Here is a 26803-nt window from a genome sequence, read left to right on the forward strand (position 1 = left end):
TACTGTACAGTTGCAGGCAGAATTAAGGTTGCTAATAAACTGGTTTTAAAATATGGAGGTTAGCCTGGATTATTCAGGTGGGCCCAATGTAAGAACAAGGGTTTTTAAGAGTGGAAGAGGAAGGCAGAAGAGTCAAAGGAAGAAGTGTAAATGGCAGAAGCAAGGCCAGAGAGAGGCAATGCTGCTGGCTTTGAAGATGAAGAAGGTAGTCAATGAGCCAAGGAGTGCAGCAGCCCTTAGAAGCTGGAAGGAACGAGAAAACCAATTCTTAGATTTTCCAGAAGGGAAAGCAGCCCAGCTAGACTTCTAAACTGTAAGATAATAAATTTGTGTCGATTAAAGCCACTACGTTTATGATAATTTGTTAAGGCAGTTATAGAAATAGGTAATTTGAATAGAAGTTATCAGTGGATAATTTGTTGTGGTAGAAAAAGAAATAGAAAACGCTGAGACAAGATCTTCTGAGTTCACGCTCAACTTCTGGCCCTTTTGTGATTTAGAGCCAAGTTACTTAACCTCTCAGGCCTTAGTTTCCTCATTTGTAAAACAGGGGTAATAGGACATATCTTCAATGGATATTGTCTGGATTAAATAAGCTAGTGCATCCAACGCCTTTTAACTTTGTATACATCTGTTATTTAAATTTTAATATGGTGAGCATGTAGGAAATTTGCAATTAAAAAGAGAAAAATAAAAACTTTATTTTATTACAAGAAGAAATTAGAAGTTATATTTAGTAAGTGTCTTATGAACATTTAGAATTACAAGAAAAGTTTCGGCTATATGTATGACAAAATATATCTCAAAAATGGGCTTTTTTTTTTTTTGCCAATGTGAAATTTGATTGGAAGACTTAGTAATTTATCATGCCAGTTTTATTATCCTTAAAGGAAAAAGCTGAAAAACTAAGTATATTACATATATCATTATCAGGTGAAAAATTGACCAGCATGAGATAGATACAAGCTCAGGAAAATCTGGGAGGGGCGGAGAAGCAGAAATTAACTCGCTTCTTACTGTTTTTTCCTAGTGTTTCCAATCAACTAAATTGAGCTTTCAGATTGAATTTTGTTATAACATTGCATCCATATTTATTGGTAGAGAGCTGTAAAAGGTTATGTGATGGTTTTTCCACTTAAGGTTTGTTTTTTTTTTCTGTTCAATTTGGAACAAGGTATGGGGAAGGCATTTAGAGTGTGCTAGTTAAAATTTTTAGAAGTGTTTTTGAGGTCTTTTCTCAACTTTGTCTTTGGGTCTCTAGCTTAAGTATACTGTATAATTTTAAAACTTTCTTAGAATATCCTTGAATCCTCTTCCTTTATAAAAAACAAATGTTTGGGAATTCCCTAGCCCTCCAGTGGTTAGGACTCAGCACTTTCACTGCCAAGGGCCCGGGTTCAATCCCTGGTCCGGGAACTAAGATCCCACAAGCCGTGCAGCGAGGCAATAAAAAAATAAAATTAAGTAAATAAATTTACCTTAGTAGTCTGTTTTGCATCATTAGCTCTTGAGATCAGAAGTTCAGGAAGTTAGAAATAAAGAGAAAATAATCCTTTTTATATATGCTGTTATCAAGTTTTCCATTCATATAAAATTTAAAATCAAAGAAGTATAACTTAAAACATGACTAATTACTAATATATTCTTATTGTAGCTAATTCACTCGAGTAAAATAATTCTCTCTAAATGTTAATAGCTTTCACTTGATGGAACAGTAAACCCCAAGTGTTTTGATTGCTCACCCCCTCATTTTCTAGGACCTTCTCCACCATCTCATGGTTAAAGTGGGATCTGCTATTTCCGATGGTGATCCTACCTCTTGGCTTAGAGAGACCGACCCAGAGGCAGGTAGCTGACCCAATATGGGCCAGAGTCCTTTAGGAATTTGGAATTGATACTTAGAATCCTCTGTCTGGCTCTAAAATGAAGATCATAACTCTGGAACTGTTGACAGCCATGTTCTACCATGTGAAGTCAAGAGCCAAAAAGCCATTCTTCCACAGGAGAAAAGAATAAGACAGATGAACAGAGTAGCAGAGGTGAAAGATGGAGAGGAACTGAGACAAATATAAGAAGGGAATGGAGAAGGGAGGGGGATAAGTAGGCAGGGAGGAGAGGAGGAAAGAAGAGGGGGTTGGGGAGGGAGTGAGCAGAGAGAGGAGGACTCAGGAGGAAGAGAGAAAAATGAGCAAACTAACTTTTTATGACTTGGGCTCCTGATTCTGGTTTTTTCTTATGACCTTGGATTGGATTCCATGACACACTGCTGTAACCTTTATTTAAAATCATCTTTTTGCTTAATCTACCTCTAGTTAGTTCTGTCCTTGTAGCCAGAATAGTCTTAACTAAAGCAAACACTTGTTTTTGTTAGGGTACTGCTAGCTGCTCTACATACAATATTAGTTAATTCTCACAACCTTGCATGATAGGTAACATTCCTCCAGAAAAATGAGGGAACCTGGGTTTAGGAGAGATTAACTAATTTGATCAAGAATCCCAGTAGCTAATAAGAAACAAAACCAGAATTGAAATGTGGTCTAATTCCAAGTCAGTTCTTATTCATTCACTCGAAAGACATTTATTGACCATCTTCTGTGGGCTAGACACCAGGCCAAGGTACAACAGAGACCAACAGGCGGTGGCAATTTAGTAAATGCTGTGGGGAAGGAATAAAAGGGGCTATAAGAGCACATGAGAGGTCAGGGAAGATGCCTTGAGCATTTAAGCTAAGAGCTGAAGGTTGAGTAGTCATAAGCCAAGCATAAGGAAAGAGGTAGGTTGTGTTGAGCATTTATGAAAAGAAAATGGTGCATTTGAGGATCTAAAAAAAATTCATATGTGGAGAGCAAGGAGATGGATGGAAAGAGGTGAGCCAGGAGAGGTAAATAAAGCAAATCATGCAGGGTCTCCTATTTCATATTAGGGAATTTAGACCTTATATTGGGAGCAGTGTATGGACAGGGCCGTTGAAGGCTCCTAATCAGATTTTCTATTTAGAAAACACAAACATCCTTCACACTACTCCCAGAAAAGACTGGAGAAATTCTTAACACTAGAGGCAGTGAAGGTCAGCGGAGGAAGCTTTTGCAGTAATCCAGACAGTAAATGATTAGTACCGAGGGAAGTAGTAATTAGTTGAGGGAAAAGTGGAAGAATGTTGGAGATTACAGGGTAGTATTGTCAGTTCCTGGTGACTGGATGTGTGGGAGCGTGGGAGGAGTATGAGTTAAGAATGACTCTCAGGTTTCTGACTGAGGCAGCGGGGTGGACTGGAGCAGTGTGCTCACCATTCACTGACACCTGGGTGACAGGGAAGGAAGAGTGGATTTTGGGGGGAAAGATGGCAGGTTCCATTTCGGACGTGATGAATTCGAGTTCTTGGAAGATAGCTGTCCCAGCTAACAAAGCCTCCTGCAGAGAGTGGATATTTTGACAAAATGAGAACTAGTCTTTCATCTTCACCCTTCATATTTCTGGAGGGCAATGCCTGTAGGTAGCTAATGAATTTTGATATTTTAGAGGATCTGAAAGACTTTTTCCATTAATTTTAAAAAAGTAAAATCATGGTCTCTTCCAGCAAATCACTAGAAAGTCATTGCTTGTCTTTGCCATTCTACTGTGTAATTACCATTATTCTGTAGACTTTTATGTTTAGAAGAAAAAAACAAACCTATTTAAAGGCAAAATTGGTACTTCACGTATCCTTTTACCTAGTAGATATCCAGAGAATTATATTAGCTTTTATTTCCTTCAAAATCAGTGCCAGGAAAGAGAAAAATAAACATTTATTGAGTACATATTGTATGACAAAACCACAGTTTAAAAAAAAATTATTGCTGACAGGACAGAACTTTCTTCGTGGAAGTTAAAAATTAAAATATCTTTTAACATACTTGATAATTCAAATTTTGAAGCAAGCATTTTAAAACACTGTATTAACCTCTGACAAAACCAAAGTAAACTGTTTACTTCATGTAGTAATGTGACATCTTGTTTGAGAAGTTATCAAAATAAGCTAAAAAGGACAGTGTTTTAAAAGAAGGTTATAATTCTTCCATACATCTAAAATTATTTCACAGTAGTTTTTAAATAAACGATGGTTTTAATCCTATATAATATGCACAAGTTACAATTAAATTCTTGGATACCAATCAAAATGTTTTATTTATTTATTTATTTATTTGTTGCGTTGGGTCTTGGTTGCAATGCGCAGGCTTTCTCTAGTTGTGGTGAGCGGGGGCCACTCTTCGTTGTGGTGCGCGGGCTTCTCATCACGGTGGCTTCTCTTGTCGCGAAGCACGGGCTCTAGGCACGTGGGCTTAGTTCCCCTGCGGCATGTGGGATCTTCCCGGACCAGGGATTGAACCTGTGTCCCGTGCATCGGCAGGTGGAGTCTAAACCACTGTGCCACCAGGGAAGTCCCCAAAATGTGTTTTTAAAAACTTCTTTCGTACTAGTAGAAATACTAGCCTGAGTTCAAGAGGCGAGGATACAGTTTCTGCTTATTCCTGATAAAAGGCTAGTGATTTTACAGAATATAAGACCTGCACCAAATGGTATCAAAGGTCAGAAAGGTTCCTGGTCTCTGAGAGTGGTAACAGATTAAACTGATTCGCTTCTCGCCTTGCTTCCCTAAACTCATCTCCAGCTATGCCCCTCGTCATGTGATTTATTTTGATTTTTGAAACACATTTGACTATTCCTTACTGTTGCTTCTGTTGCCAAAACTCCCTTTCCTCAGATCTGCATTAATTTCATGTTTACAGTTGTATATTTTATTTACCAAATAAACATCTCAGTTTTATATCTATTGACTAAAACATGCATTGAAACTCAAAATATTGTTACAGCAAAAGCATAGCGGAAAAAAAATATTACAGGAATTTGGAGAAAGCTAAAGAGTTCTGGGTCAGTTTTATAAACTGACGTTTCTAAAATCGTGTGTGTGTATCTAATTTCTTCTCTTTAGTCTTAAAGAGATAAACAGAAAGGATATATACATTATTATAGAAATAGTTGAATGATATATTTTTAAGGTTTAAAACTACGATGAAAGAAGAATCCATACAGTGTCTGAGGAGCATTTAATTTCCATAAGGACTTGAAAGTATTAACTAATTGTTTACTATAATTTCTAGGTCAAAAATCTTGACAAAGAACGATAAAAAAATCTTAAGATAGGTATAAAATCAGCTTATTTTTTCAAGAGTTGACTGAATTTGTAGAGAGAATGGTGCTTATAAATACTTAAAAGTAATAAATATCTTGGGGCTTTACATTAATTTGTAATTTGTTACTATATTTCCTAACACAATAAATTTTAAGTGTTCTTTACAGTTCTTTACATCAGGTCCTTATGGCTGATCCTGTGCCAGACTTCATTAAAGAAACCATGAGGAACAACCCAGAATTTAGAATGAGTTGGCTTTTTCTTTAAGGTCACTTGTTTGCACATCTAAAGTGCAAAAAAAGAAAAAAATGGTGGTAGAAAATTGCTATCAGTGAGACTGCAAGCTCAGTTTTCCATTGCTCACATTTTCTATTCTCCTTTGACTCTTGGGAAATTAAGTTCTTTGTTTGCTTTTACTAGACAAAGTGCACGCCCTTTAGTAGTGTGATGTTTCCTCCTCTCCGTCTGTTTTCTATTCTTTCATGGTCCTGCTTATCTTTTGTGCTTTATGCTAAAGGGAAGGGATTTAAAAATGAAATTAAGAGAATATGGTTATGATCCATAGAGCACTGTGTCAAACTATGGCTTTTTACCCCCTTACTGGATACAGCATATAACATCACAGTTGGTTAACTTGCTAGAGTTAGTTTATAGAAATAATGTATATTTAAATTTTTTTAAGAGTTCAAAAATGTGTTAAGTCATCTGAGAATTTTTAATCACTATTACTAATAATAAAACAACATGGTTATGGTGGAGAGGGGCGGGATGCTGTTTTCAGAGTTAGTAGATTTGTGTTGTGGGTAGAGCAGTGAGGCTGACTGCCAATAGTATTATCATGTTTGTAACATTTTCTAAAGGGCTGATGTTTAGTAACTTATCAAAGAACAGAAAATGTTATACACAAGCTTCCCCAAAGGCTGCATGGGTAGTGGAAAGAGGGCAGCCTAGAACTCAGACCCAGTTCCCCAGTTGTGCTCACTTTTAGCTTCATTTCCTTGAGCAAGTGACTTCACCCACCCAGACTTCGGGTTCTTCAAATAAAAGATGTAGAGATTATACCTACTTTTTTTTTTTCCTGGTAATATTAGGATTATTATGGGGTCAAATTAAATAATAAAAAAATACTTTGGAGACATAAAACACTGTCAAAGTGTAAAATATTATTAAGACTGAATACCTTAACATAGAATACAATGTGAAGTGTTACTTGCTAATGATTGAGCCAAGTGCATTTTAAAAATTATTTCAAATCTGTTCCACCTCTACTAAACATACTGTTACAAAGCAGGTTCTGATATAGTATAGGCAGTTCTGATATATGACTGCCTGATAGAAATTTGAAAAACTTTTATCTGACTTATGGAATTGATAAGTTAAGGAAATAGTTGAAAAACCTACAAGTATTTCTAGAATGCTTGCTATGCTTGGCCCTTTGGGGAGAAACAAATGTTAGGCAGGTTGTTGGAAAGAATAAGTCAGGATCAAGTTACAAGTCAGTGATTTATTCTTTCTTTTTCTTTTTCTAACTATTTATTTATTTATTTATTTGGCTGCGCCAGGGCTTAGTTGCGGCATGCGTGATCTTTAGTTGCAACATGAGGCCTTTTTTAGTTGCGGCATGTGGGATCTAGTTCCCTGACCAGGGATCAAACCCAGGCCCCCTGCATTGGGAGCACAGAGTCTTACTACTGGACCACCAGGGAAGTCCCTGATTTATTCTTTCAACAAAAATTAAATGAATACCCATGCATCTAAAGCAATTTGTATTAAGCAGAAGATCCTTGTAGTATAGGCTCTAGTATAGGCTCTGTTCCCTGTTGCTGTCTCTTCTGGCCTCATCTTTCCCCTTATTACTCTTCCACATTGTACTTCAGCACCAAACTACTTATGGTTTCAAAATCCCACTTTGTTCTCTCTTGTCTGTGGGCTTTTGCACACCCTGCTAGCTCTGCCTTTAAAAGACAGTCTCTGCTCCCTGATTTGCATACTTAAAGTCTAATTGGCTTTTTTGTCTCCCCCAACCCCAGGTCTGTGTTTGGGAAGATTAGCAGGTGGTAGGGAAAGCAGCTTGGGAAGGTAAATTGGGGAAGTTAACGTGGAATACCAGGTTAAGGAGTTGGGTTCTTATTCTGTAGGTAGTAGGAAGCCATTGAAAGATTTTTTTTTTTTTAAATCATGTCATTGTGAAAGAGGGAGCTGCTTTTTTTTTTTCCTTTAAATTTTATTTATTTATTTATTTATTTATTTATTTATTCATTTATTTATGGCTGTGTTGGGTCTTCGTTTCTGTGCGAGGGCTTTCTCCAGTTGCGGCAAGCGGGGGCCACTCTTCATCGCGGTGCGCGGGCCTCTCACTATCGCGGCCTCTCTTGTTGCGGAGCACAGGCTCCAGACGCGCAGGCTCAGTAGTTGTGGCTCACGGGCCTAGTTGCTCCGCGGCATGTGGGATCTTCCCAGACCAGGGCTCGAACCCGTGTCCCCTGCATTGGCAGGCAGATTCTCAACCACTGTGCCACCAGGGAAGCCCGCCATTGAAAGATTTAATCCTGGACGGTGTTCTAGACAGAGGTGTCCTTTATAAAAATTATTAAGCAGTTCACAAGTTAGAACCTCCTTGGATTGGATTAGAGGTTGAGAATCACTATAAATTATCCAATTATGAAGTATAGTTGCAGAAACAGATGATTAGGATCTGAAGAAAAACAGAGCAGGCATTCATTCATTTTAAAAATATTATTGATGCTTATTATGTTCCAGGCTCTGTTCTAGGTTCTGGGAATACTATAGAGAATGCCTTATAGATCAATAAGAAAAAGAGACAACCCTATAAAAAACTGAATAAGTGTTTTGAATAGACATTTCACAAAAGAAAATGGCCAGTAAACATATGAAAAGGTGCTCACTTTATTAATAATTATGAACATAAAAATTTAAAGCACAGTGAGAGACCACTACATACCCACCAAAACAGATAAATTTTAAAAGACTGAAAATGCCAAGTATTGATGAACATGTGAAGCAATGGCAACTCTCATAATCTGCTGATGGGATTATATACTGGTGCAGCCACCCTGGAAAACTGTTCGGCAGTGTGTATTCTGTGACCCAGAAGTCTCCTGCAAGGTATATTTCCCGTAGGATGGTTGCTGGCAGTTAAGTATGTTTCTTAATCTGGGTGGTGAGTACATTGGTGTTTGATTTGTGCTAATTCGTCTAGCTGTACATTTGTTATATTTTCTGCATATGTGTTATACTTCAATAAAATTTAAAAAAATTTGCCCATTAGATTCTGGAGAGGAGAGCCATCATTATCCTCAAAGTCATTACCATTATAGCAAACATTAGTGGTTATTATATGCTAGGCACTGTTGTAGGCGCATTACATGTATTAACATTTAGTCCTCACAATAACTCTTGAGTCTTAACTTTTATTATTCCCATTTTACAGATGAGGAAACAGGCACAGAAAGGTTGAGTAACTTGCCAAAGCTCACACAGCTGCTGAGTGGTGGACTCAGACTTTGAACCCAGACATTCTGTTTCTAAAATCTGTTCTTAAGCACTGTGCTGTACATCCAATAAGCAAATAACAGAACAGTCTGTGCTGTCAGCGCTTATGTTTTATATAGTGATAAGTGCTATCAAGAAAAATAAAGCAGGTTAAAGGGGAATAGGCAGTACTCTAGGGAATGTTGTACTGCTGCTTTATGTAGGGTGGTCAGAGAAGTTCTTATTGAGAAGGTGGTAATAGTGCAAAGACCCAAAGAAGCTGAGGGTATGAGCCATGCCAGTATGTAGCAGAAGAGCTTTCCAGGCAGAGAAAAGAAGGTTCAGTGGCCTGAGATGGGAGTTGCTTGGCCTGTCTGAAGGACAGCAAGAAGGCCATGGGGCAAATAAGGACACAGTAGTGGGAGATGAGGTAAGAGAAGTAATGGGGGCTCCGTAGTAGAATCTCGAAGGCGATTGTAAGAACTTTGGCTTTTACTCTGAGTGCAGTGGAAAGTCTTGGACGGATTGTGGCACAGAGTGATGTGAAATGATTTGTGATTTATTTATTTATTTAATATATTTATTTATTTATTTTTGACTGTGTTGGGTCTTTGTGGCTGTGGATGGGCTTTTCTCTAGTTGCGGCGAGCGGGGGTTACTCTTCGTTGCAGTGCACGGGCTCTAGGTGCACGGGCTTCAGTAGTTGTGGCACGCGGGCTCTAGAGCACAGGCTTAGTAGTTGTGGCTCACGGGCTTAGTTGCTCTGCAGCATGTGGGTTCTTCCCAGACCAGGAATCGAACCTGTGTCCCCTGCTTTGGCAGGCAGATTCTTAACCACTGCGCCACCAGGGAAGTCCCTGATTCATGTTTTTTTTTTTTTTGATTCATGTTTTAAAAGGATAGCTCTGTTACTTTGAGAAAAGCCTGTGAGGGAGTGCAAAAGCAGGAACAGGGAGACCATCTAGGCTGTTGGAGTAATTCCATGTTGTTGAATTAGTGAGAGATGGTGTGACTTGGACCAGATTAGCAGTGGAGGTGGAGAAAAGTTTTCAGATTCTGGATATATTTGTAAAATAAAGCCTAGGGATTTGCTTGAAGAGCTGGATATAGGATGTGAAATAAAGAGATTAAAGGATACTAAAGAGTTTTTGTCCTGAACAACTGGAGGAACAGCATTAACATTTACTGATATGGGGAAGATTGCAGGAGCTGGTTTGGGGAAAAAGATTAGGAGTCTTGGAAATGTTAAATTTGAGGTGCTTTTAGACATCCAACTGGGGATATTGAGTAGGTATTTAGAAAACTATTCTGGAGTTCAAGTGAGGAGACTTTGGTAACCGTCGATGTATAAATGGTACAGGTATTTAAAGATATGAGACTGGGTGTACCAGCAAAGGAGTGAGTGTAGATGGAGAAGGCCTGTGTTTAGATGTCAGGAGGTGAGGAGGGTGTGTCCTAGAAACTAGGTGGAAAAGGGAGGGATCCCTTGTGTGGACTGTGGCTGACTGGTTAGGTGAGACGAGGACTGAATTGATTTAGCAATGTGAAGTTAATTGGGGACCTTAGTGGGCAGTTTTAACGTAGTGGAAGCAGCAAGCATGGGCAGAAATCAAGAAAATTCGGATTATATTTTAAGTGAGTACGAGAAACATAGGAAAGTTAGAAAAAATTTTGCCAAAATAAGTGGGATGTGTGGAGAGAAAAGAAGAGGGAAAGTTGAAATGGACAGGATTATGAAGGCCAGAGGTTTGAAAAGAGAATGCCTGACCATCTTAAATATCTGGTAACATTTCTTATTGTTGTCACTACCTTATCAATCCTTTATTTCCTATAGCATTTTGAAACAAAAGGTTTTCGAGTACTCTAATTTATGTTCTTTTGGGGGATGACAAGACAGCCATATGAGAAATAGAAAGGGGCCATTTTACTTCTCTGCTTTTGAGAATTTGCCCCGTCAGCAAAGCTCTGTTGATGTTTTTAGTTCCACTCTACCTTCTCTTGCCCATTATCCAGGGAAGATGAGAAAGTACAATAGTTTAGGCGTGATGAGGGATCAAAGTAAAACTTTGCATTTGTTAACCCGCCTGACTCTACCCTCTGGTAATGGTTGGTGACTTAGTGGGGCTAGATCAGCATTACACATTAATCTTCCATATCTCTGACTTCCTTTCCACTAAAGAAAAAAAATCTAACACAGAAATTTGTTTCAGTTGGAAAAGTTTTTACTTTTAGTACATTTTGCTAAAATATGTGTATTTTTACTAGGTACTAAAGCAAGAGCTTATGCTGAACAGACTAATCATTATGGTAACTTCTAGGCCCACAATCTCGTAAGGAGACCACGGGGTGAGCACCTGACGGCCAAGTCTGGTCAGCAGGTTAGGGCAGTGAGATAGCAACTTACATTCTTTTGCTTTTACTCTTCTTCATGCTAGTGCAAACTCAGAAATAAGTGAATTAGGCAGTGGCTCGGGGAGTTTGAGGAAACCTGGAATAGACCATAAATGAATCAAAATTATGAGTAAATAGGGGTTAGAAGTAGGGAACTGTTACCCCAGTAGAGAGTGAAGTAGTTGGTTGAAGCATCAGGGGTATGGAAATGGAGATGCTGAATCCACGTTATAGAAGGGAGGCAATAAGCTCCTAACAATAAAGCAATGATTACCCAGTATCAAGACCTGCATTCAAACTTGAACACCATCAGCCTTTTGGGATTAATCTGTGTGATCAGGTTGTTCTGTAGTTTCTGATTTTTATGAGACTCTTGCCTCTTCCCTATTACCGTTTTTATGTTTAGAATAAAAACCTTCTTGAGTCCAAAAGAGCCTAACTCATTAAGTTGAGTATAAATTTTAGACTTACCAAGTGGGTACATAAATGCTACTTTAAAAGTTATTTCTTGAAAGTAAAATAAAAATACCACAGAGCACTTTAACCAATTACAGTAAAACACTTAAAATGTTAATTTGTTTGAAAGTGATGATGATGATGATGACGATGATGGTGATGATGATTTTTTTGGCCATGTGGAATGACATGTGGGATCTTAGTTTCCCGACCAGGAATCGAACCCACACCCCCTGCAGTGGAAGCGCAGAATCTTAACCACTGGACCGCCAGGGAAGTCCCTGAAAGTGGTTATTGTTAAGGAATAAGTCCATTATCTGTTATATAAACTGACTTAAATTTATTCAGAAATAATACTCTCTGCACTTTAATGATATTAAAACCAAGGAATGAAATGTTTTTTTAGGGATTAACTTTTAAGAACTTTTTTTTTTTTTGGCCATGCCTCGCAGCATGTGGGACCCTAGTTTCCTGACCAGGGATCGAACCCACGCTCCCTGCATTGGAAGCGTGGAGTCTTAACCACTGGACTGCCAGGGAAGTCCCCTTTAAGAACGTTTAAAGTGCCCGTGGTGGATTTAACATCCTCACCACTCCCCCCAAAACAAAACACTGAAAATCTGGACAAAATATATGCAACAATTGTTTTCAGACATTGAACAACAGCAATACAAGACTGTGATCCCTGAAAGACAGGAAACAAATGAGGTAAGCTGGACAGTCACCTAATCACCCTAGCTTTCTCTAGAGGCATGGTCTGAATTGCAGAGCAGGGATAGGGATCTTGGGCAAAGGAGAGTGGTCTTTTTTTTTTTCTATTCTTTTTTTAAAGGTTTATTTTATTTATTTATTTTTGGCTGCATTGGGTCTTCATTGCTGTGTGCGGGCTTTCTCTAGTTGTGGCGAGCGGGGGCTGCTCTTTGTTGCGGTGGCTTGTCTTGTTGCGGAGCACGGGCTCTAGGTGCGCGGGCTTCAGTAGTTGTGGCACGTGGGCTCAATAGTTGTGGCTCACAGGCTCTAGAGCGCAGGCTCAGTAGTTGTGGCGCACGGTCTTAGTTGCTCTGCGGCATGTGGGATCTTCCCAGACCAGGGCTTGAACCTGTGTCCCCTGCATTGGCAGGCGGATTCTTAACTACCGCGCCACCAGGAAAGCCTGAGAGTGGTCTTTAATAAGTCGAGGAGATCAGAATTCATGGAGGCCAAGGCAGCTGGAAATTGCAGGGGAGAATTCCAGCAGAAAGACCACTATATAGAAAAATAACGCTAACAGTCTGCATAGGAGTCTCTCTGATTTTTTGCTGAATTCTGGAAGGTACCTGCAGAGTGTGAAACTGTAAAGCCAGGCAAAGAGCAGTTTGTTGTTGTGAGCTGGTGGCCCTTTGAGATCACAGAGGGTTGGGAGGCATTTGAGGTTTTTACCAACTGGAGGGGAAAAAGTCCTTGTTGATTACTCTGGACTTCTAATAGAAACCTTGAAAGGGCTGTGGTGCTAGACTAGATTAATAAAGGAATATTATGAACAACTTTATGCTAATATAAATTTAATAACTCGGGTGAATTGGACAAATCTTGAAAAAGTTACCACAGTAACACAAGAAAAATCAAATATGAGTAGCCCTGTATGTTAAAGATATTAAATTTGTAATTGAAAACTCAAGGCCCAGATGGCTTCACTGGTGAATTCTTTTGAACATTTTAGAAGTAATACTAATTTTAACTCTTTAAAATAATAGAGGAGGAAGGGAACATTTCCCAGCTTATTTCATGAGGCCAAAATTATCCTGATACCAAACACAGACAAATTAGAAGAGAACTAAACAGCGATATCTCTTTGACTATAGACATAAAAACATTGAACAAAATATTAGCCTTTAGGAATATATTAAAAGGGTAATATATCATAACCAAATGGGTTTTATTCCAAGAATGCAGAGGTGCCAAGGTGGGGTTAATACTCAAAAATCAATTAGTTTAATCCACCATATCAGTTGAGTAAAGGAGAAAACCCATGCGATCATCTGAGTAGATATATAAAAATATCTGACAAAACTTAACACCCATTCATGACAAAAACTCTCAGCAAACACAGAATTAGAAGAGAATGCCCCTCAGCCTAATGAAGGTCAGCTACAGTCTTACAGCTAATATACTTAATGGTGGTAGACTGAATGCTTTTCCCTTAAGATCAGGAAGGAGGCAAAGATGTTCTCTCTCCTCACTTCTATTCAGCTTTGCACTAGAGGTGCTAAAGGAGAGTAAAAGTGTTTATTTGTACACATGACCTTGAATATAGAAAACCCTATGGAACTAAAAAAAAAGCTATTAGAACTAAGATGTGAACTTATTATTATTAGGGTCACAGGATATGAGGTCAATATATAAGTATCAAGTATATATATTATTAATATATTAATATATGTTTATATAAGTGATGAACAATTAGAAATAGAAATAAAGTAATACCATTTATAGTAATAACAAAAAACCATGAAATGCCTAGAGATAAGTTTAACAAAAATTGGACAAGACCTATCTATACACTGAAAGTTGCAAAACATTGCTGAGAGAAATTTTTAAAGTTCTAAATAAATGGAGTACTGTGTTCTTGGATCAGGAGATCAATATTTTCAAGATGTCGGTTCTCCCCAAATTGATCTGTGGATTCAATATCATCCCAGTCAACATTCCAGCAGGCATTTTTCTAGAGATTGACAAGCTGACTCTACAGTTTGTATGGAAATGAAAGACCCTAGTGCACAGGCAAACTGCAACTTCCAGGCCAAATCTGACCCACTGCTTGTTTTTGGAAATAGTTGTATTACAACATTGCCACACTTAGCACTTATGTATTGTCTATGCACTAACATGCTTTTGCACTAACATGGTGGAGTCAGGTAGTTGTGACAGAGACCATTTGGTTTACAAAGTTTAAAATGTCTATTCTCTGACCCCTTTCAGAAAAAGTTTGTTGACCCCCTTCCATAGAGTATCCAAAACAATTTTGGAGAAGATAAAAAAACCCTAGAGGACTTATTTTATCTAATTTCAAGACTTACTGTAAAGCTATAGTGATGAAGACAGTGTGGTAATTGACGTGAGCATAGACATATAATATAAAACAATGGAACTAGCAGTATAGAAACAGACCCATGCATTTATGACTAATTGCTTTTTGACAAAGGTATCAAGATAATTCAATGGGAAATGGATAGTCTTTTCAACAAATGGCAGTTGAAGAACTGTTAAAAATATGGGATCTCAGACTTCACAACATATACAAAAATCCACTTAAAATGGCTCAGTAGGCCTGATATAAAGAGCTAGAACTTCTGGTGAAAACAGGAGAAATTCTTCTGGTGAAGAATTCTCAATTAGGACATAGCACAAACCATAAAATTAAAGCTTCTTAATTGAGCATCAAAATTAAAAATCATGTTCAAGGATACTGTTACAAAAATGCAAAGGCAACCTATAGGTTGAGAGAAAATATTATATTTGACAAAGAACTTGATTCTAGGATTCTAGAATATTAAATAATATAATAAATAGTATTATATTAGTAAATATTCTTGTTTCCAGAATATATTAGAAAGAAGACAACCCAATTAAAAAATTGAGTTGAACAGATACTTCACCAAAGTAGATATGAGTAGCAAATAAGAACATGAAAAGATGCTTAATATCAGGTGCTTAGTCATTAGGAAAATATAAATTAAAACCTTAACAGTAGCACTACACACCTAAAAAATCAACTGACAACAAATGTTGATGAGGATGTAGAGCAACTGGAATTCTCATTTTGTTGGTGAGAGTGCAGAATGTTAAAGCTGCTTTGGAAAAGTGTTTGCAGTTTTTTATAAAGTTATACTTCCCATACAGCCCAGCAGTTTCCCTCCTAAGTATTTACTCAAATGAAATGAAAACTTGTGTTCACAGAAAAACCCATGTGTATGTGTTCATAGTGGCTCTATTTGTGATTTTCAAAAACTGGAAACAACCCAAATCAACTGGGGAATGAATAAACAAACTGTGGTATATGCATACCACTCAGCAGTAAAAAGGAATGAACTAAAAAAAAGGGAGGTGGGGGAGGGGAATGAACTGATACCTGCAAAAACATGGGTGGATCTCAAATGCATTATGCTAACTGAAAAAAGCCAGAATCAAAAGGCTACATGCTCTATGGTATCTGGAAAAGGTGAAACTGTAAGAACAGAAAACAGATTAATGGTTGCCTGGGGTTGGAGGGAGAGGTTGACTACAAAAAGTGCATGGAGGTGTCATGGGATGGGGGTGGGGATGGAACTGTTCTTTATCTTCATTGAGGTGGCAGTTGCACGACTGTATGCATGTGTCAAAACTTGCAGACCTGTACACTAATATGAGTGGATTTTACACATTTATGCCTTAATTTTTAAAGATAGGGTTTTAAAAGTGAGAAACTGACCTATTGATGTAGTAAGATATGAAAGAATCATCATTGCATCTTAGTAACCATGCAGTCTTAGATTGCCATTGGATCTAATCTGAGTGTAGAAATAATACTGGATTTTAGAGGGCAGGCTTGAGATTGAAATGCTCTTGATAACATTGGCAAATTAAATGGTGGTAAAGGTGTTTGGCAGTTACCTAAGTGCTGACCATTGTTTATATCAGTGAACTAAAATCAGTGGTTAATCAACAGTTCTAATGATTTTGGTAATGCTCATGTTGTAAATGTGTGTAACATCAGTTCAGCCATATGCATTTTATATTGTCAGCTACCTTTGATATCAGTAGATTTCAATTGTCAAAGCTTTTTAGATAGAATAAAAAGTCAAAGAGCTGTGTAGACTATTTGGATCATATCCAAACCCAAGTAAACATGTGATGGGTTTCTGAGAGGGGAAAGAAAGACTTAGAAGTGTTGTTGAGAATGTGAAGAATGAATTCACATTCACTGCTGGTGGGGATGCAAAATGGTACAGTCACTATGGAAACCAGTTTAGCAGCTTATTACAGTAACTTAACCTTATATGACCAAGAAGTTCCATTCCTTAGGTATTTATGGGGAGAGGGGGGAGAGGCACATATCTACCCACCCAAAGACTTGTATGGGGATGTTTGTAGCTGTTTTATTTATAATAGCCCCAAACTGGAACAACCCAAATACCCATCAACAAATGAATGGATAAACAATTATGGTATATGATGGGGTTCTACTTAGCAATAAAAAATTAATGAACTACCTACATATGCAACAATATGGAAGTATCTCAGGTACACAATGCCTAATTTAAAAAAAAAAAATGCCAGACACAAAAAAGACTATAGTATTATTCTATTTATATGAAACTCTAGAAGAGATAAATCTATAGTTAGAGAAAACAAATCAGTGATTTCTTAGGGCTGGGGTTGGGGATTTTCCCTATTGGGAAAAGGGTACAACAGAATCTTCTGGGGGTGATTGGAACTTTCTATATTGTAATTATAGTATTGGTTGCACAGTTACAGACATTTAACGAAACTCATTGAACTGTACACTTTAAATGGGTGCATTTTATTGTATGTAAATTATACCTCAAAGTTGATTTTTTTTTTTGGCTTCGTTGCTGCATGCAGGCTTTCTCTAGTTACAGCGCACGTGCTTCTCATTGTGGTGGCTTCTCTTGTTGCCGAGCATGGGCTGTAAGCGCACGGGCTTCAGTAGTTGTGGCTCGCGGGCTCTAGAGTGCAGGCTTGGTAGTTGTGGCGCACGGGCTTAGTTGCCTCACGGCATGCAGGATCTTCCTGGGCCAGGGATCGAACCTGTGTCCTCTGCATTGGCAGGCGGATTCTTAACCACTGCGCCACCAGGGAAGTCCCGAAGCTAATTTTTTTAAAAAAGAACATTTTAGGAAAGAATATCTGATAGTGTCTAAGGGAAGAAGTTTCTGTAATCTAAATTTTAAATTCATATTTCTCAGAAAATCTTAAAGTAACAGTAATATTCAAATTGAGGTAAAACCTTGTTTTTCAGCAAATATTCATGCACCTTATACTCAAGCAAATATCTATATGAAATCATTTGCTTAAAAATTGAATTTTACTTTTATAGACTATAAATTTTACAGTCTTAAGGATAGCTCAGATTTATGTAAATACTTTGAGAGAAGATCTATTTTTGTTAAGCTATTGAATCTTGATATGTTGAAAAGGGATTTAATATATTAACCATTGTCATGTGATTTGAATAGTTTATTATTTAAGATCCTTTCAGCTGCAAGTAACTGAAAACCAAACAAGAAAATTGACTTTTACAGTAGATATTTATCTCACATAGTAAGATTTCTGGAGCTAAATTGTGTTCTCGGGTTATTATAGGGTTATATAGTTCAGTAACTGAGCAGCAGCTTCAGGGACCCAAGTTCCTTTCATCTTTCTGCTCTCCCCTTCTCATTATGTTTGTGTCCTCCTTTCACATGGGTGCTTTGTAATCTCAGATTTAGGCATCAACAACAATAACATCTAGGGAATGAAAATGGAATATTTCTGTCTTGTATTCCTTTTTACAAGTGAGGAAAACTTCCTAGAAGCCCATGCTCATGGCTTACACAGTTAATGGCAAAGGGATAGGACCAAGAGTGGCTTAAATCAGTCATTATTTACTCCCTGGGGCTGGACAAATGAAGGAAGGTGAACAAAATCAGGGTTTTTTTTATCAAAGCAGGATGGCTGTTGAGTAACCAAGTGTCTGCCGAATTAGATTACGCCAAGACTGTGAAGGAAAGGATCTGTGAAGTAGACAAAGAAATCATAGAAAACGTTTTGATACAAAGTATATGTTCCCAGCTCATGAAGATGTTGCATTCCAGAATTCGTCATATTTTCATGGCCTAGTCATTAATTTATTATTCAACTTAACTGCGCTCTAACTTTTATCTTCATGATGCTAAGAAATGCTCTTGTGAAAGTCATCAGTGAGCTCCTAATTACTAATCAGCTGGCCTTTTAAAATCAGTTTAAATGCCACTTGATTTCATGTTGGTCTTTACCATTATTAGTCATTTTCTTCTTGAAAGTCTATTTCTCTATTCCCACTGTATTATTCTACTTGTTAAAAATGTATTAAATACTCCAAACTAACAAAAAGAATTATATCTATTACGTACATTTAACACATTAACATTTTTCTCTATTTGCTTCATATATCTTTTAAGAAAAAAAAAAAGTGCCACAGATACAGTTGAAACTCTTCCCCAACCCTTTCCACTATCTTGAAGTTAATGATTATCCTTTCCAATTGTGTTTTTGTATTTATGAAAGCGCTCCCAACTCTTAATTGCTGCTTCCTAAATTCCTTGCCCATCTGTCCCTTATCTGTTCCCTTATCTGTAGGTGTCCTGCAACACTGTATTAATTTTTCACACCCCTCCAAATCTGTGCCTTGGGTGAGTTTTATTATCTCCAAAAGGTGTGGTTACACTGTGAAAAAATTTTTAACATTTCTCTGGTTTCTACCTCTTTCTGAGTTTTACACTTACTGTCATTCCCCACTAGACTTCTCAACATCATGCCCCACAGACCCCTAAAACTAACATCTGAAACGGAACTCGTTGGTCCAGAAAAACCTGTTTCTCTTTTCTCTACCTCATGGTGTTACTTTCCACTCAGTTCAAACTAGAAACTTTGGAGTCATCCAGTCCCTAGCACGCACATAGTAACTACTTTTTAAAGTGTTCGGTAAATTGTAGGGACTGAGTAAATGACTCCTTTTTAATGTCTCCTCCACCCATACCCAGCTGATCACCTAGAGCTGATTATTTTACTTGGTGTGGACCTCTCATTTCCCCTTATCTTCGGCCCCAGTATTCCTGCTTTTGTCCTGCCTCACATGGGTCATGGCAGTAGTTTTGTAACTTGACTAACTGCCGCCATTCTTTCTTTCTTTCCACTCTATAATTTGTCCTTTTACCACAGTTATTCTAAAACACATATTTTCTGCTATTCACCTTTTTAAGAATCTTAACTTTCCAATGCTCCCTGGATAAATCTAAAGGTTATTGCTTAGCAAATAATCCTCTTTGTGTGTAAATTCTCCTCTAACACTAGCCATCTGTCCCACCATTCTCAAAAACACTCCTGCCACAGGGTTTTCTGTTCCCCAAATACACCATGCTTTTCCAAACATCTGAACCATTTTTCCCACTTCATTCTTCCTGGAATATCCTAGTTCTTCTTCCCTAAATCTCCAACTCTTCAAGACCTAGCTCAGATGCCATTTTCTGCAAAATTTTCTTTCCCAAGCACTCAAGGCGGAGCTGATAACTTCTGTTGTATTCCCATGATGTTCTGTATGTACCTCTGCTCTAGCGTTTTTTTTTCACTCTGGCATTTTTCAAATTTTACAATACTGTATTTTTTTCCTGCACTTATTTGTGACCTTTTTAAAGAATAAGAACCATTCTTGCCATCCTTAGCTCCCTTTATAGTGTCTGATAAATATATGTTGTTAATAAATATGTATCTGTAAGTTAGTAGCTTGGAACTTGAAAGAGGCTTTTCCCATGTAAATATTTTAAATAATGTTATGTTTCTAAGACAGTCCATTAAAATCTGTATAACTCATTGCACCTGAAGTTTACTTAAAAATGTAAATCACATCCTACATTTATAATAATGTTTCTAGGGAATTCCCTGGCAGTCCAGTGGTTAGGACTCGGCACTCTCACTGCCAGGGGCCCGGGTTCAATCCCTGGTCGGGGAACTAAGATCCTACAAGCAACGCAGTGTGGCCAATATACATTTATTATATACATACACACACTTATATACATACATATATATTAATGTTTCTAAAGGAGATGGGCAGCAGTGATGGCTCCTGTGTATTGATACTGGGTGCTATTGGAACTGGACTGAAGATGATGTTCTGTCCTGGAGCTATTGAAAAGAATGAGTGGGTAGATGTGAGGAGCTGGACCAAAGACTCTATTTAAGAAAAAGAGACTGGAGGACAGTAGTAATGATAAACTGGTAGAGTGAGGGAAAAAAGATATGACTTTTGAAGGAAGAGGAGTTAAGTTAGGAGTGATGTCTTATGGGGAGAAAAGACCTTAGCAAAGATCCTGAGTGAAGAAAAAGGTGAAAATGAGGAATTAAGGAAGCTGGAAATAGAAATGAGGGTGGGTAAATAGTTATAGTAACCTCGGTTATGAATTGATGTATTTCATTTGGTCTGTTATCAAATTTAAAATATTAGCACCGTTACTGGCTTTCATAATTTTTTCTCTGTCATACAACTACTGTTTTTTCAAAGTCTATGTAATTGTTAAAGTATTTTTTTAATATTTAGACTTTGGATATAGGTAATAGTGAAAGTCTTGTATAGATTTTAAAATATGTTTGCAATTTAACATACATGGGTATATATTGATTGTTGATTGATAACATGGGTATATATTGATTATTGATTGATAACATGGGTATATATTGATTGTTGATTAAAATTCACCCTTCAGCCTTGAGTACTGAGCCAAAATTTGCCAATCTCATAAGCAAAAAGGATACCTTTAAAATTTTGCATTTATTGATTGATTGATTGATTGTCGTGCCGCGCGGCTTTTGGGATTTTAGTTCCCCGACCAGGGATGAAACCCAGGCCCTCAGCAGTGAGAGTGCGGAGTCTTAACCACTGGACCCCCAGGGAATTCCCTAAAAATTTGCATTTATTAGAAGACTGGGATGATTGGACATATCTTCATATGCTAATTGGCCTTTCATATTTCCTTTGTGAATTGCCTGTTGGTAGGCTTTCCTATTTCTCTAAGGGGCTTATATATATATTTTTTAATGTGTAAGAGTTGTCTGTATTAAGAACGTCAACCAGTTTTCATATGAGTACATTTATGTGTTGAGAGAGCAAGTAAGAGCATGAGCAAGTGCAAAGATATCCTCCCTACTTCTCATGTCTTTAGTGTCACTTCAGAGTTTCTGTGTCCACATCTGCACCCCCCCCAACTTAATCATATATCTCTTAGTCTTTTCCTTTAAGGTTTCTACTTTTACGCTTTGAAGGCTTTTCCAACTGCTAGATTATGAAACAGCTTACCTTTAGTTTTTTCTAACACATTTAGAAGACCGCTTTTTATATATTTAGCTTATTATTATTCTCTCATAGTGTTTTCAGTAGATATTTAAGTTTCCAGTCCCAGTCATGTTCCAATCCTGTGCTTTATTGTCACGTCTTCAGAATATACCTGTTTTAAGATCCATGTGGAAACCTTCCAACTTTGAGTTTCTGAGACTGTTTCTCTTTTAATATTTATAGCTACATTTTAAATCAATATTATATAGTTGAGTTTGTAAAAATGTTCAGTCTTTCAGAATTGATGAAGCAGTCATCTTATCACTCACCTACTTCCTTTTGAATGCTGTAAAAGAAGGGAAATACTGTAAAAAGTAAGTGAATTAGGGGAATTCCCTGGCAGTTCAGTGGTTAGGACTCTGCACTTCCACTGAAGGGGGTGCGGGTTCAATCCCTGGTTGGGAAACTAAGATCCCACATGCCGTGCGTCACAGCCAGGAAAAAAAAAAGTGAATTAATGAAATCACCATTAGTTCTTCTTCAGGAAGTGAATGGAATAATGCAGATTTTGTAATATCAGTAAACATACTATATGCAAGTCATGTTGGTAGGCTGTACAGTATATAAGAGGTGAGAAACTCTTGCTTTTTAAGAAGTGTGTTGCCAGTGACTTGAGGGTAGGCTGGGAATTGGCAAAAAACAGGATGCAAGTGAGAGTCTCGTACAAAAATCTCTCCAAAAGTACGTTACAAGTTTTAAGGAAGAAGGTATTTTACCAGTTATGTAGGCTGTACAGTGTATAAGAGGTGAGAAACTTGCTTTTTAAGAAGTGTGTTGCCAGTGACTTGAGGGTAGGCTGGGAATTAGCAAAAAACAAGATGCAAGTGAGAGTCTCGTACAGAAATCTCTCCAAAAGTACATTAGAAGTTTTAAGGAAGAAGGTATTTTACCAGTTATGGAGACAGCCTGAATGGTAAAGTAACATTTGTAATGACCCTCAGTGAATGGATAAATTTTAGCAGGTAGAGATGTGAGGAGAGTATTACTGACAGAGGCACTTTTAGGAGGGAAAATGCAAAAATGGGAAAGCACAGGGCATATGTATTGGGGAAGCAGGAATTTTTTCTCCATGTGTGCATAAGATAAGTGAGGAAATGATAAAGTGGGAAAGATAAATTGAAGTCCAATTTGGCAAGCATTGGGAGTGTGTCCATTGGTAGGGAAGGGAAAAAATGTAGAGATGCATTGTCCTGTGTAGTAGCCACTAGCCACATACAGCTGTTGAGCACTTAAAATGTGCTTGGTCCAAATTGAGATGTACTGTAAGTTTAAAATGCACTCCAGATTTCTAAGATTTAGTACAAGAGAATATAAAACATCTCATTAATATTTTTCATATTGATGACATGTTGAAATTAATTATATTTTAGATTTATTGAGTCAAATCAAATATATTATTAAAATTAATTTTACCTGTTTTTATTTTTAAAATGTATTTACTAGAAAATGTAGAATTATATGCATGGCTCAGATTATATTTCTGTTACACAGTGCTGGTATAGGTAGAAGGAAAACAACCAGAATTTGCTAGTACCCACTATGTAGAACCAGAGATTGTCTAGAAGTTGTAAGAAATTTAATCCTTATAGAAAACCTTATGAAGTAGGTGATATTATTGTTCTCCTTTTTCAAGTAACTGAGGTGCAGAGAAGTTAAGTAACATACCTGCAGTCACTGCACTAGGAAGTAGGAAGCTAGGATTCAAACTCTGGCTTCTGGCATCAGAGCCCATGGTTTTCCCAATACACTGTGGCATGTTGTCATTGAACCATTAAAGGAGATTGAGCTGGAGAATGACATGATTGGAATGATACGTTAGCAGAATTGTAATAAAGATAAATGAGGTGGAGAGACTTTATTTGCAGCTGTCTAGGTTCTTTTTGGTTTGTTTTGTTATTGTTAACTTATTTGCAGGGGAAAAATGCCTCGTTTAAAGTCAACTATTGAATTGCACCTTTTGAAGTATGCTTTATGTTAACTGCTTCTCAAAATTTGCCTTATCACCTTTGTAGATTTGATAATGGGCTGCATTAAAAGTAAAGAGAACAAAAGTCCAGCCATTAAATACAGACCAGAAAACACTCCAGAACCGGTCAGTACGAGTGTCAGCCATTATGGAGCAGAGCACACTGCAGTGGCACCCACATCCTCCACAAAGAGCACATCTGTTAATTTCAGCAACCTTTCCATGACACCATTTGGAGGATCCTCAGGGGTGACACCTTTTGGAGGAACATCTTCCTCCTTTTCAGTGGTGCCAAGTTCATATCCTGCTGGCTTAACAGGTGAGATTTAAATGGACAATCCTGTTGTTGGTTTGAGAATGTGACCTTGGGCAATACATACATAAAGTTTGCCTGCTGTAAGAGAAATAACTTACTGGGGGACTATTAAAATAAGTTTATGTGAAAATTAAAGTCTCCAACATAAATTCAAGTCTTATTGTATACATGGATATTATTTTGGGAAATTTGGTAGTAATCTGATGGTGGTTGTGTACTGGGTTATATAATTAATTATTTCACTAATTCATTTTTCAAATAATTAGTGAGTGCTGACTGGCAGGCACTGGAAATACAAAGATTAAAAACGTATACCCCAAAGGGAACCCTCCTGCACTGTTGGTGGGAATGTAAATTGATACAGCCACTATGGAGAACAGTATGGAGGGTCCTTAAAAAACTAAAAATAGAACTACCATATGACCCAGCAATCCCACCACTGGGCATATACCCTGAGAAAACCATAATTCAAAAAGAGTCATGGGGCTTCCCTGGTGGCGCAGTGGTTGAGAATCTGCCTGCCAGTGCAGGGGACACGGGTTCGAGCCCTGGTCTGGGAAGATCCCAAATGCTGCAGAGCAACTAGGCCCGTGAGCCACAATTGCTGAGCCTGCGCATCTGGAGCTTGTGCTCCGCAACAAGAGAGGCCACGACAGTGAGAGGCCCGTGCACCGCGATGAAGAGTGGCCCCCGCTCGCTGCAACTAGAGAAAGCCCTCGCACAGAAATGAAGACCCAGCACAGCCAAAAATAAATAAATAAAGAAAGAAACTTTCATTAAAAAAAAAAAAAAAAAAAAAGATTTATGTACCAAAATGTTCATTGCAGCACTATTTTACAATAGCCAGGACATGGAAGCAACCTAAGTGTCCATCGACAGATGAATGGATAAAGAATATGTGGCACATATATACAATGGACTATTACTCAGCCATAAAAAGGAACGAAATTGAGTTATTTGTAGTGAGGGGGATGGACCTGGAGTCTGTCATACAGAGTGAAGTAAGTCAGAAAGAGAAAAATACTGTATGCTAACACATATATATGGAATCTAAAAAAAAAAAAAATGGTACTGATGAACCTAGTTGCAGGGCAGGAATAAAGATGTAGCCATAGAGAATGGACTTGGGGACCGGTGGGGGAGGGGGAAGCTGGGTCGAGGTGAGAGTGGCATGGACATATATACATTACCAAATGTAAAATAGATAGCTAGTGGGAAGCAGCCGCATAGCACGGGGAGATCAGCTCAGTGCTTTGCGATGACCTAGAGGGGTGGGATAGGGAGGGTGAGAGGAAGGCTCAAGAGAGAGGGGATATGGGGATATGGCTGATTCACTTTGTTGTACAACAGAAACGAAGACAGTATTGTGAAGCAATTATACTCGAATAAAGATCTATTTTTAAAAAACGTATACCCCTCCCTCCTGGGGACTTCCCTGGCAGTCCAGTGGGCGTAGGTTCGACCCCTGCTTGGGGAACTAGGATCCCACATGCCGTGCAGCACGGCCAGAAAAGAACAACCCAGAAAAACGTATACCCCTCCCTCTGGAATGTTACAACTTCTGAGGATTGTAAAGTGCTAGCCATTATTAAAGTATTATAGTAGTTACTTGATAAACATTAGGTAAATGGCAGTTTCGTGGTGATAATACAGTTTTTCTATTAGATACTACTGACTGAAAAAAGAAAAATCCTGAGGCTCAGTGTTTAAATGATTTTTTTTCCAGAGTCACAGATAATAAGCAGGAGGGCACAGATTTAATGCCCTATTCTAGAACTGCATTTATTACCCTACAATATCCTTTCAGAGAACAGCAAGAAGTGATGGCCAACAACCTTTTATGGAGGCAGAAATGCTCTAAAAACGTAGTCAGAAACTTTAAAAAGAGAGATGGTTCTTTTGTGAAGGGTCCCCTATCGGGATGCTTTTCCCTTGAGTAACAAAGCACAACTGGCTTTAAAAGGTAGGGTGGGCTCCAGGATTTCTTGATCCAGCAGTTCCTTGATGTCATCAAGGACTCGAGTTTCTTTGGTGTCTCTCTTGCAGCCCTTGGAGTGTCCACTTTATCCTTAGGCTTGGCAAAACAGCTGCCAGCACCAAACTGAGCAACATGAGGGGACAAAAGAAGAATCTCTTCTACAAGCATGGACTATAAATGTGTCCCTTCACTCTGCTCACCTCCAGACCAAAAATAGTGACCAGAGAATGTCATACACTAATTCTGTTAGACTGTTCATTTGAGAAGTTATGGACATCAAAGAGTCATTTATAGTCTTAATTCCAGCCCCCTAACTCTAAATACTTCAATAATAGTTGGTCATGATGGTACTTCTCAGTCACCAGTAAAAGTTTATTTTCAGGATTATATGTTCTGGAAAGATAGTAATCCAAAATGATTAAATGTTGAGAAGACATACTTGAGTTACCTAAAGCAGTTTATTTACGGGAAATAGTCCATTCATGGGTATTAATTTATTGATGAGTGTCTGTGTGCCAGGTATAGAGAGTTGTAAGCAAGAGAAACAAGATTTCTGCCCTAATGGAGTTTACATTATAATGAGGGTTGGATAATAATTATAGAAACAACTAAACAGGATGATTAATGGTTCATAAATACTATGAAGGAACTAACTAGAATGATTGGCGAAGGCCCTTTAAATGATCAAGGAAAGCCATCTTGAGATGAAATCGTTTGAGCTGAGGTTTGATTGATGAGAATGACCTAAATATGTGCATAAATGGGAAAAGAGCTTTCTGGGAAGAGAGAATAACAAATGCACTTTAGGAGGTACAGATGGACTTGGCAGGTTTGAGGACTAGTATGGGCAGAGGGTAGAATTACATGATACGCAGTTGAAGAGTCAGGATTTCTCAGGACCTCATAGACTATAGTAAGAAGTATGACTT

At 37.9% G+C, this 26803-nt stretch overlaps 1 protein-coding gene and 1 long non-coding RNA gene across 5 annotated transcripts in view; one reads left to right on the forward strand and one right to left on the reverse strand.

Annotated features, from left to right (window-relative positions):
• The window catches only part of YES1 (YES proto-oncogene 1, Src family tyrosine kinase), a 77151-nt gene that overhangs the window by 26520 nt on the left and 23828 nt on the right, over nt 1–26803 (forward strand). For all 3 annotated transcript variants that reach the window (XM_059894148.1, XM_059894146.1, XM_059894147.1), the window contains exon 2: nt 23627–23899. In XM_059894148.1, the coding sequence (XP_059750131.1) occupies nt 23635–23899 (265 nt within the window). In that variant the 5' untranslated portion in view covers nt 23627–23634. The remainder of the gene's footprint in view (nt 1–23626; nt 23900–26803) is intronic.
• LOC132347553 (uncharacterized) overlaps nt 1–26803 on the reverse strand; it is a 64847-nt gene that overhangs the window by 3437 nt on the left and 34607 nt on the right. Inside the window, exon 3 of one of the 2 annotated variants that reach the window (XR_009497219.1) lies at nt 17069–17357. This is a non-coding gene — a long non-coding RNA (uncharacterized LOC132347553). Of the gene's footprint in view, nt 1–16889; nt 17358–26803 lie in introns of those variants that run through there. The other variant, XR_009497218.1, reaches the window with a different exon arrangement.

This window comes from Balaenoptera ricei, chromosome 14 (genome assembly GCF_028023285.1).
Source record: "Balaenoptera ricei isolate mBalRic1 chromosome 14, mBalRic1.hap2, whole genome shotgun sequence".
Taxonomy (NCBI): Eukaryota; Metazoa; Chordata; class Mammalia; order Artiodactyla; family Balaenopteridae; genus Balaenoptera; species Balaenoptera ricei.